This window comes from Octopus sinensis, linkage group LG7 (genome assembly GCF_006345805.1).
Source record: "Octopus sinensis linkage group LG7, ASM634580v1, whole genome shotgun sequence".
Lineage (NCBI taxonomy): Eukaryota > Metazoa > Mollusca > Cephalopoda > Octopoda > Octopodidae > Octopus > Octopus sinensis.
The window spans coordinates 101,475,595-101,488,180 of NC_043003.1; the positions used below are offsets into that span (position 1 = coordinate 101,475,595).

A 12,586-nucleotide genomic window follows, 5' to 3' on the forward strand; every position below is an offset into this window, starting at 1 on the left:
TATTTGTTCTGGTTCTATATTTTCTGAGTTCAATTCCCACCGAGATCAACTTTACCCATCATCTTTCCAGGTTCAATAAAACAGAGAACCAGTCAAATACTGGGGTCAATGGTATCAACTAAGGGTTGATAAAAATAAAGTACAAGTACTGGGGCTGTAGTGCTCAATTAATCCCTCCCCTCAAAATTGCTGACCTTGTGCCTAAATTAGAAATCATCATCATCATCATTATTATTATTATTATGAAGGCAATGAATTGGCAGAATCATTTAGTGCATCAGACACAATGCTTGGCAGCATTTTGACCATCCTCATATGCTAAGTTAAAATTCCCCAAGGTCAATTTTACCTTTCATCCTTTCAAGGTCAATAAAATAAGTACCAGTTACACACTGGGTTGATGTAATTGACTAATCCCCTCCTCCCAAATTTCAGGCCTTGTGCTTTTTGTAGAAAGGATTATCATTAGTTCAAATCCTGCCAGAATTGACTTTGTCTTTCATGCTTTTGGTATTGATGAAATAAAAATTAGTCAATGTATTAGGGTTAATTTTTTTAATGCCTCCTCCCCTTGAAAAACTCATTTTGTGCCAAAAAAGGAAACTATTATTATTGATATTTAATATAGTTGTTCTTTGGTACCCAACTCATTTATCTTACATATATTATTTTTAAAAAAACATCTTTTTCTATTCCTTTTCTAGGTGTTTGCCAGATTTGATTAATTCTCTCATTAAGAAAAAGGAACCAAGTCTTGTGGATTTAGCTGTGAAAAAACTTTCAGATATCCCGGAAATTTGTTTAGCAAATATCATAAAATTTTATCTTAGGTAAGTTGGCTGGTGCATGGACATGTGCATACACAAGAAGTCCAGTTGGTGAGGAGCAAATAAAGTTATAAGTCTTCCGATGCACAGTGTGAGCTTTAAGAAAAGGAGAGTGGAGTATGACATGAGTGGGTAATAAACCATCTTCAACTGAGCTAAGTGAAGTAGGCAGAATTATTGCCTTACTCAGAGAAACAAAATAATAGCAGTGAGTAAGGCTTTAGCTCATGATCATATGAGCTATAGTAGCAATAGTAGACATGCATCTGAACTGATGTGGTATGATCAATATAGATGTAGTATTTTTAGTGTCCTTTCTGTTAGTATTGCCAAAGGCTCTAGATTAGCACAATGAGTCAAGTGATGAACAAAAAACTTGCATTATTTAGTCATGTTCTGAGTTCAAATTCCACCTGGTTCAAGTTACCCATCTAAGGTTGATAAAAGAAGTACCAGTCACCAGCTAAGCTCAATATGTGTATGTGTCCATGTATAAAATCCTTATTATTGTAGCCAATGTTGTTCAAGTGGTGATGTTCTTGATACATTTCATCTTCAAAAATATGTTAGAAGGTCTCACTTATTAACATCATTATTAAAGAGAACGTGTTAATGATTATTTTAGCATCTGCATTGTTGTTGTTGTTGCCTCTGCCACCACCATCACCCATATTAATTGTTTTGGACAGAACTATAACTTAGAGGTAGCCTATAAAACACACCACAAGACTCATTATTATTCTGTGTGTGACTCTATTGTCTGTTGTGTGCAAGATCTCTTAAGAAATAAGTCTTTTGTATAAGGTTCCTATTGTGGAAGTAAATGGATGATTTAGCTGCTATGTTCAGTTTAAGGACTATGTACAGAAGCATTGTTATTCACAGAATGCTAGGGAGTGGCTGTGATGGTCTGTAGCATACATTCATCTTTTGCCTTATTAAATTATATGCAAATATTTGTATAATTACTTATTAGATTATATGCAGATATTCATATAATTAATATAAATATCCCACTAATTCCTGAAGGGAGACACAGGAAAAATCATTAATGAGTCATAGATATTTTAACTGATATAGATATATTTAAAAAATTGAGAAAATGAACTACAAAACATCAAAATATTAATCTGGCACTTTAATGGAAACTGACAAAGAGTGTATGTAAAATTATAACTTACCAAAACATTCAAATGACTTTCAAATTCCTCTAGAGTTGCCTCCATCCATTCTGCTCTGTGCTCAAACAACTAATACAGTGGTTCTCAACCCTTTTATTTAAATGACTTTTCCCTGCTTAATCCTTATGTATATATAAATGAAATTTTGAATTTAGTTCACGGACTCCCCTTTGCGGGCCCTGGGTTGGGAACCACTGAAATATCTTTTTTTTTTTTTTTTATGGGACTACTAGCAGAAGCACCCAGGAATGAAATTGTTCCTTATATATTGAAAGAATAAAGCAAAATATGTTGTATAGAAATTTATTATTCTATATTCAATTTATTCTTCAATTGGGAAATCAACTCTGAATTCATAATACAAAAGAAATAAAATAATAATAATAAAGAACGAAAATATAAGATTTACCACTTTTATGAAGGGCGATAAATTCTATCACATATGCTGAAGGAAATTATGTAAGTGCTTCTGGTTAAACAACATTCTTTGTTTTCTGGTTTGGAGCATAGACAAATAATTCTTGTGAAGTACCAACCCTGGGGCAACCAACATAAAGTTGACCATGAGAAAAGCAAGGCTCAATTAAGTGCAAGCCAATAGATTCCAAAGTCTGACCTTGAGCTTTCTTAATAGACATTGCTAAGCAAAGTCACACTGGGAATTGTGTTCGTTTGAACTTAAATGACGTCTGTTGGTTTGATTGGAATTCTTGGAATGAAAACCTCTTCCCCAGAGGGACATCCAATGATGATAGTAACGTCTGTCACTTTAAGTGATAATGTCTTCACAATCAACCTTATCCCATTGCATAATTTAGGAGGAAATAAGTTTCTTAGAAGTATTATTAGGACTCCTACCTTCAGAAAAAGTTTGTGGAGGAGTTCCAGGTGGCTTGAGAATGAGGAACTCTATTGGGTAATGGACAGCATGATTTTCATCAAGGACTGAATCAACTGATTTGTACTCCTTTATGACTGTTGGAATCTTATTCATTAAATTATGGTTAATACTGTCTCATTTTTTTTGAGCAAGAATTGCCGTTTCACACAACCATTTATGTGAATTATAATTATTACCTAAGTCTGGAAATACCCTGTTCTTCAATTTGGCTGGGGAATTCACCACCATGGCAATATGAGCCAAATTGATATCACCCTTCCCATCAAATGGTACTTTCCCATTTCCTAATTGGAGGAGCCAGGTTGAAAACTTTTTTGCACATTGGTCCCCATGTAATAAAGCTCGCACATTAGTAATGAAGGAGGATTTCTGTACTTTATTCCATAGGTTTGAAGACTTAATACATACTTTTATTTCATCAAGTGTTGTTCATCTCAGAATGACTGGTAATGTCTGTCTGGTCTCCTGATAAAACTAATTTATCTCCTTCCATAGGTTTATTGTTGCCTCTTATATCCTGTAAGGTCTTGCACCTCTGTGTGACATGGTACATTCATCCCAAATGATCAGGTGGTGTTCACACAACACTTCTGCTGAACCTGAACCATTGCTTATGTTACAGATTGGACTGTTATTTTTGACCATGTTTAGCAGTAATTTAAAAGCTGAATGAGCTGTTCGTCCTCCTGGGAGAATGGTGGCAACAATGCCAGACAGTAGTACAGCAACTGCAATTCTTTTTTGTTGCCTTACCTTGGAGAGAAGCAATGCTACAAATGTTTTACCTGTGCCACCAGGAGCATCATGAAAGAAAATTCTACTTTTTTTCTCTGATTGACGAAATAATTTTATCATATGCACAACATTGTTCTGGAAGAAGTTTAGGTTCGTGTTCATTCACAAATGCAACCAACTCTGTGGTATAATTTATCTCTCTTGCTATGTCTCTTGAAGTTAAACCACTTATTTGACAGTGTTTTTGACAGTCTAGAGCCAGACTCTTGCAAATTTTTGCCTCCCATGGCCAAAACTTGATCCTCAATTTCAATCAGTGCTTCATTAAAAATCGTTTCAGAGAACTCAGTATTGATATAAATGGATTTGCCTGGTGAACTGCATAGGGTCTGCCAAGTTGATATATGTTCAGTATAACTGCAGAAAGGTTACAGAATTTCCAAGGAGAATCTGGTATTGATGTTTTAGTCAATGTAATGTCCGTGCTCATCATTTTCTAAAAAACCTTGTTGATAGCATGCTTTCCTATAAGTTTCTCACACATGACCATTTACCTTCCTCAAATCTTGGAATGATTTGGGACCACATACTTTATGCAAAAGGAGCTGTAAGTAGTAGCATTCTGTTTGGTTTGGGTGGACACAGTAAACTCTTGCAAGAGCATCAGCTCATGTTTCCTCTTGTGCCATTTATTGTTTCTCCAGCTGTAATACTTGGGTAATTGTGAGTAAAGGAGTTTTCTTGCATCTTTTATCTACTTGACACAACTTTTAAAAAGGAAGGCAGTAAGAGTTCTTTTGAAGAAAGTGCTTGTTGCATAGCTGTTTGTTTTGTAAAGATAACTCTGTGGCTGTAATCTAGACGGACTCTCAGATGAATGATGGTTGTGTGCCTCTCATAAATGGGAAAATTGAAGATGTGCCAAAAAGCCTCATTGGTACTGATGTATCTTCCTCTGTCATACTGCGCAACTTCGTCATTTTTATTTATCTGTTGACTGCCATTCTGTATAAGAGTGTATGTTGCAGCATCTAAACCTTTGTTTATATATTTGCAAGCATAATTAATACAGTTAACAGAGTTGCAGAAGTCCACTTTGACTACCTGTACTCATCTTTGCTTCACTGTAGAATACTGATCATCTACGTCTTCGGAAACTTTTTGGAAAATTAAAATGGGGATTAAATGAAAAAATGAGTTATGTGAATATCTTCATGCACACACAAATACATACAGTATCAAACATCAGATGAAATGGATGTATGTATATGAGAGAGAGAGAGAGCGAGTGAAGGGGTGTGTTGTCATGTATATGTACATACATAAATATGCATACATCTTTTTTGTATGTGTGTATGTGAGAGAGAGAGAGTGCCACTTAGACGTCATTCTTTCTCTCTCTCTGTCTCTCACACACATACATACAAAAAAGATGTATGCATATGTATTTATGTATACATGACAACACACCCCTTTTCTCTCTCTCTCTCTCTCTCTCTCTCTCTCTCTCTCTCTCTCTCCCCTCTCTCATACACACACACATACATAAATGTATACAAATGTAAATACAAAAACACACAAGTGCATGTGTGACTGACAACAAATACATAGAGCTGAACATGGTGCACAAAAAGTAATTAAATAAAAACTTTTTACTGAGTGTGCAGATTCAGGGGAAACTTGTGAACTTAGTAGATAATTCTTTCAGTAATTTATTGTAGTTGTTTGCACATAGTGAATTAAAACTTGAAATGGAAACATTGAAATAGTGAGTGAGAGATTTCGTTGTTGCTACGTCACTACCAGAAGTTGACATTTTAAAGAAGTGAATCATATATATAAAACACTATTATTTATCTTTAATTAAAAAAAATAAACTGAAGAGCCTATTATGTATCCGAGGTCAAATTATTCATATATCCCAAGTATGGAAGCAATTTGCACAGCCGTTTTCACATGAAAAGCAAATATACTCACACACATATACATACATAGGTGTATTTTATATAAGATATATATATATATATATATATATATTAAGAGATAAGACCAAAAGAGATATCACTGCAACTGACTATTAACAACCAGTCATGTGACTTGAGTCAAGAGACTAAGCTCCTGAAACAATATTCCCAAACAGTCACATTCTGTCACAACTAAACTTATGTGTTTATTTTGCTTTTACTTCATAGCATTGATGAACTTAGTAATGGGGAACAGCAACTAGAAAATAACCACGAAGAAATGGAAGTTGATAAACCAGAAGATTCTGCAACCTTTGAAAGATGTCCTTTGAATCAGCAGACAGCAGCATATTTGTATCCTTTTTACAGAATGTCACTTAACTACACATTTTACATACATGTTTCAATGACAGGGACTTTGTATTGGCTTTATTTTTTTTATAGTAATTATGAGAGACCTTTCTTAATGCTAATAACTCAGCTGCAAGGCAAAAATACAATTTGTCTATTATCTAAGACTGAAGCAAGCTGTGTTACTTGACCAAAGGCACAATACTGTGACTTTGGTAGTATTTGAATTAACAATGTAGTGATTAGTAAATTATTCAGTTACTTAATCTTATGAGTACAGCTGGTCCTTTATTCTGGATTCTATAGTATTATACTAACGTGAAATGAACAGCCACTGGATATAACATCAGTTCATTACAGATTATATTCTTCAGGTGATAGTGTATCAATGCCTTTATAACTAAGTAGGCTGAGATATATATAATAAGCAATCTTGCATTTAAATTGCAGTAAAATGCCTGAAGTGGATATGAATTCACAACACAAAAGATGTCAGATTTTGAAGCAGATAAAGTATGAAACATATGCATGAAAGTAAAAATGTGGGGAGGGTGAGGTGTGTAAATCAAATATGTTTTAACTGGGTTCCTTTCTTGCTTTTTTTCTCCTTTTAATGTGTCTATAAAAATTAAAGTATCACCTTAACAAGGGCTCAGATGTCAACTTTTATCCTATCCATTTAGTGATGTATATTTAAGTCATGCTATGAAAACACTTCCTTTTAAATATGCTGTGGTAAGTTTTTGTCCCATCAATATCTTTGTTATCCACCACAGTATCCTATGTTACCTTTAATCAGTATCTCTATCACAAAGCACCAGTACACCTTTAACCTATCATCAACATTTCCATTACACACTTTCAGAATATCTGTGATCCACCCTATTATCTACCACTTTATAGTTTATAATATTATTAAAACAAAGAAGATACAGTGTATGTGTGTTTTCATGGCTATCATGATTTTCTTGTGATACATTTTACTTATTAAAGTTTCAAGATGAAATGTAAGGAATGTGTGATGTGGTGATCTTAAGCTTTGTACATATCTTAAATAGGTGTGGCTGTGTGGTAAGAAGCTTGCTTCCCAACCACATGGTTTCAGATTCAGTCCCACTGTATGTCACTGTGGGCAGGTGCCTTCTACTATATCCTCGGGCTAACCAAATCATTGTAAGTAGATTTGGGAGACAAAAACTGAAAGAAGCCTATCGTGTGCATGTATGTATGATTATATATAATATATATATATATATATATATACACATATACGGGTGGTATCAAAAAGTTCCTGGCCTAGTTCTGTAGAGTGCCAACAGATAGCATCACACAGTTCCATATACAGTGTGCCAAGTGACATCGCCGTGCTTACTTCGCAAGTTGTGAAATTTGTGTTTTTGTGATCACTTGTATGCTATAGTCTGCAGTTTTTGTCATGGACAGGAACAAAGAGCCAACGTGAAATTTTGTGTTAAACTTGGAAAGTCTGCTACAGAAACATTGAGCATGCTTCGGCAAGCTTACAGGGACGAGGCAATGGGTCATATGCAATGTTTCAAGTGGCACAGGTGCTGCAAAAGCAGAAGAACATCCCTGGAAGATGAGCAATCTGGAAGACCTGCCACAAGCGTAGCCCCCGGAAATGTGGTATTGTGCATCAAGAATTCATCCCTCAGGGCCAGACCATCAATTGAGGGTTCTACTGCGATGTTTTAAAGTGTTTAAGGGAAGTCATTTGGTGAATGCAACCAGATCTGTGAGGCGCAAAGAATTGGATTCTTCATAATAACAACAGACCCTGTCACCAAGCTCTCTTGCCAAAAATAATTTGGTATTGCTTCCGCACCTGCCTTATTTGCCAGATTTAGTACCTGCTGGCTTCTATCTCTTCCCCAAGATAAAAATGTAGCTCAAAGATCACCTTTTTAACACTGTTGTTGAGATCAAGAGCAAATTGCAGAAGGTTCTTAACTCATGGAAAATGACTTCCCAGTCAGATTCCAAAAGTGGCAGGAATGCTGGGACCAGTTCATAACTGCAAGGGGACTATTTTGGAGGAGGTGATGTTAAAACTTAGGTAAGGAAGTTATTTTTTTATTAAATATAACTAATCCGGGAAACTTTCAATACCATCTCGTATATATATGTGTGTATATGCTGGTGTTTGGGTACCCCTGTAACTTAGTGGTTCAGCAAAAGAGACTGATAGAATAAGTATCAAGCTTTTAAAAAATAAGTACTGGGGTTAATTCATCTGACTAAAATTCTTCAAGGCTGTGCTCCTAGCATGGCCATGTCTAATGGCTGAAACAAATAAAGGATATAAGAAATCAAGTAAATTTTGGGGTTTCTTAGCTTCATCTATTTGGCATAGGGGTAGGTTATGTTTTACAGTTTTCATTGGTCCAATCACTGGAAACAGAGGAGTAGACTCATTAGAAATAAGTGTAATGCACAAAATATTCTATTAATTGCTATCATCATAGTTTTAAATATCCACTTTTCCATAGTTCAGATGGAATCTGTTGATTTTCTGTGGTTGGGCATTCTTCCTGTCACCAACCATCACCTGTTTTCAAGCAAAGTACTATTTCCCTATAGCCAGGCATCTTTTCACAGATAATCATCATTATCATCACCATTTAACATACGTTTTCCATACTGATATGAGCCAGTCAGCCTGAGGAATGTGCCATGCTCCAATGTTTACTTTGGCATAATTTCTACAGCTGGATGACCTTCCTGACACCAACCAATTCATAGAGTGCAAGACAGGCACTAGTGAGGTCAAAAAGTAACTTGCAAGACAAGATTCCTTGATTGGGTGGAGTGTAATATTAAGGGAGGTGGCTTTATGCCAGGTATTCAAAGGTTAAAATATAATAGAGGGACAGAAACAAGTGTCTTCTTGTAGAGGAGATATATCGCTACCCCAGTTGGCAAAGGAGAGAAGATGGTGAAGAGGTGTTATAGTGAACCCTTAAGTTACAGTTAAGTGACCTGTGGGGACACTGTATTTCATTATGCGACCATAATATACTACAAAATATAAATGCTTTTATAAGTCAGCACTGTGATGGCAGTGCTATTACATCACGTGTTAATGTTATATTTACAAATTTTCTCATTATTGTGTACGTTTGGCATACTTGGATATGAAATGTCATAACAAAATCAGTGCTGGCTATAATTTATATTGAGTTTGTGGTTGGTTAACCCTTTCATTACTATATTTCTGACCAAAAAACACCCCTCATGAGTTTCAATTAAATTCTAAAATAATCATGAATTTAGACTAGTTTCATTAAACAACTCTAACTTTTTTACTTATCAACATATTTATGTGATATTTGGAACAGAAGGGTTCTTAATCAATTCCATTGCATAATTTTTGTCTCAAAGTGACTCTAATTACAGGTAAATCCAGGTAAACTGAGCAAAAGGTAAAAATATCAAAATTTTGTTTAAACATTACCATAGAAAATAAGTCCTCAGCTAATATTTAATTGAGGTATGCAACAAAATTTTGATATAGAAGAATTGTGCACATCACTAGATTATCAGTTGAATTTAATGCACAGAAGAACAGGTGTACCATAAAGTTAAAATAAACTAAAATACTGGAATTTGTTTTTTAAGAAAACTAGAAAATTAAATACAACTGAATGAAATTCATGTATGTGTGTGAACACATACATGAATACACAGGAACATATATAATAAAGATTTACAATAGAAATTAAATCAAAACTTGTCACTCACCTTACAGGCAAATTAAAATAAAAAGTTAAAACTAAGTAAATTTGAAAAATATTTATACAATCTAATTATACATATATACAAACAATATTTACATTATATTTCTATCATGGAAAGTTGTAAAACATCCCACTCTACATACTGCAACCTTGCAGAATGCACATTGGAAGGACGTTTCAACTGGCCGTCCACTGGGAGTTTTTCTTTGTTGATGTAGACATTCATGGCACTGCCTTTTGCGACCCGATTTTTTCTAATTTATGTAGATCGGCTGAACTCAGAGGAATATCTCTCTGGCAGGTTTTGCTTTTCCTTCCTGCAGTTATTTTTTTTTTTTTTTTGAGGAATATCCTGCCCTCAACTGCATTGCTACATCTGCCCGGAACTGCAGATGGTCGCACCACTTGCGAACCCCTCCTGATTTGGTATATAATATAAATGCATTTACAATGCTCATGTTTACTATATACCAAACCAGGTATCGCCACCATTTATTACCCGGTCTACCAACCGGATAATAACTCCTCATCTGGTTCAGCCGATCCACACCGCCCATGTACCTGTTATAATCAAGGTTCACAAACAGAGTGCCATTTTCATCTACACATGGTTGTGCACTGGTAGATAGAAAATTTATCTGCCTCTTATCTCTGTATGCGGTCGCTAGCAGATTTCCTTTCTGCCGTTGGATTATTTCACCTCTTTTTTTTTAATTTTGCTTTTTTTATATCCAACGGCAGCCCCTTTCTATTAGCAATTACTGTAGAACACGTATATGTTGCCACAGCTTCTAAATCCTCCGCAAGTTTGACCGAACTAAAAAATTGGTCAAAACATAATATTCGGCCCTGGTTATGGTATGGAAGAGATAAATTCCAGACCACATCGTACCCTAGGCCGTGCTGACTAACATTATTGTCTCTTTTCCCTGTATAGAAGCTAAATCCACAGCAGTACCCAGTATTTGCTTCACATATTTTCCAAACTTTGATCCCCCATTTTGTGGGCTTTCCTGGCATATACTGTTGAAAACGTACTCGGCCTTTATAGCCCACCATACCCTTATCGACGAATAAATACCTTCCAGGGTTGTAAAATATTTTGTAGGCATTTTGAACACCATCAATGAGGGGTCTTATTTTAAATAAGGGATCAAAGTTTGGTTCTCCACATACGGGGGTACTGCTAGTGTCTCTTATGTGTAAATATTGATTTAGTTTTATAAATCTTATTCTGGTCATTATATTGGAAACATATTCATCGCCAAAAGGTTCCTGTTTGCTCCAGTAATTTGTAATTCTGGGCAACTGCCTTATGCCCATAATAATATTTATAGCAAAAAATGCCCGCATTTCGTCTATGGTTGTTGGGTACCACAAGCTATCTTTTTTTTCGAGCTTGTTTACTTTCTGCATAATGATTCGTCTCCACAGTTATTGCTTCAAACAAGCATGCTGGAAATAATTTTAAAAAAAAAGTCTATTGGTCTCGCTTCCTGAGAAAGACTATGGGTAGACCCTGTCTCCTCAGAAAAATCGTTAATAGACACTTTTTTTAAATTATTACTCCATTCTGGTGTAAAATTATCCTTGTTGTCTGTATCGCTGCTTTCAGTTTCTGATGAATCACTTTCAGTTTCAGAATCGCTTTCGGATTCTGAAATATCTGATTCAAATTCATCCACGACGTGCTTTTCTGCTTCATCCATTCTTCTCCTCGAAATCTCCATATCTTCTATTGAAAAACCTTCAAATTCGGAGTCACTGCTTGATAGTATAAAACTCCTCTCCATTTTGAAAGTTGAAAAAAATTACCGTTGATAAAAATGTGGAAAAAAATCTTCCAAAATAGCATGCCAAACAATGTCGGATACAATAACTCAACTGTTAGCAAAGTGAAATCACATGTTTTAACGAGCGTACCAACGAGATTTGGGTTCAAATTTACATTTAAATAACAATAGCTTCTCTCGGCCGGGTTAGTAACATGAACCAAAAAATTTTTCGGCTAGGTACAGCCGGGTTAGTAACGAAAGGGTTAATGGGTTGGATGGGTGCTGGTGAAGGAGCAAAAACTCCTGAAATATGGTATATACACTCATTACTCATTTTTCATCTTTGATCTCATTATTGTTTGCATTTGGTGTACTTGGATACCAAACATCATAACAAAATCTGTGCTGACTTCAATTTCTATAGAAAATCTGTAGAGATAACCTTAGCAATAAGGTGAATATAAGAGAAGTGGTCCAGAGGATTGGACAGGATGAATGGGTTGGTAAGTTTGCAAGAGTGAGAGAAGAGTGGTGGATGAATAGAGCTGGGGATAGAGGTGAATGCAGTGAAGGGGAACATGAGTGGAGGTGTGATAAATGGTGAATATCAGTCTGGAGAAAGACAAAGGAAATAGGATTGAGACAGTGAAGTGGCAGCACAGGTGATGTGGAGTTTGAGCAGTGTGTGAAAGATGCTCAATGACAGGGATGAGGTCAGAAGTACATAGATGTAGAAATACTGGGAGACAAACATGTGTAGTGGGGAGCTGTCATTGGCAGAATGAAAGAGTATGAAGGGGCCATCCAGCAGAAAATGAGATGGTAAGAGATGATACTGAGAAGGTGAGAACCAAAATAAGTGACTCATGGGAGCACAAAGTGGTGGTGGATAGATTGGGTGCTTTTAGGGCCTCATTTGTGCCAAGATGGATGGGTCTTCTCGAGCACAGTAAATCACTTATCACGATCTTTTGTCATCTCCATGAGACTCAACATCCACAGCTCGTTCTTTATTACTTCATCCCGCATATATGTATGTGTGCGTCCCTCTTTGGCATGATGGATCTCAAAGTAGACAAAGCTATAAATAACAT

General features: G+C 35.7%; 1 protein-coding gene across 1 annotated transcript in view; it reads left to right on the forward strand.

Moving 5' to 3' along the window:
* Nucleotides 1-12,586, forward strand: part of LOC115214051 (nucleolar protein 11) — a 53,899-nt gene that overhangs the window by 25,718 nt on the left and 15,595 nt on the right. Inside the window, exons 8-10 of the mRNA XM_029783091.2 lie at nucleotides 705-830; nucleotides 5,837-5,962; nucleotides 6,616-6,694. Coding sequence (XP_029638951.2) covers nucleotides 705-830; nucleotides 5,837-5,962; nucleotides 6,616-6,694 — 331 coding nt within the window. The remainder of the gene's footprint in view (nucleotides 1-704; nucleotides 831-5,836; nucleotides 5,963-6,615; nucleotides 6,695-12,586) is intronic.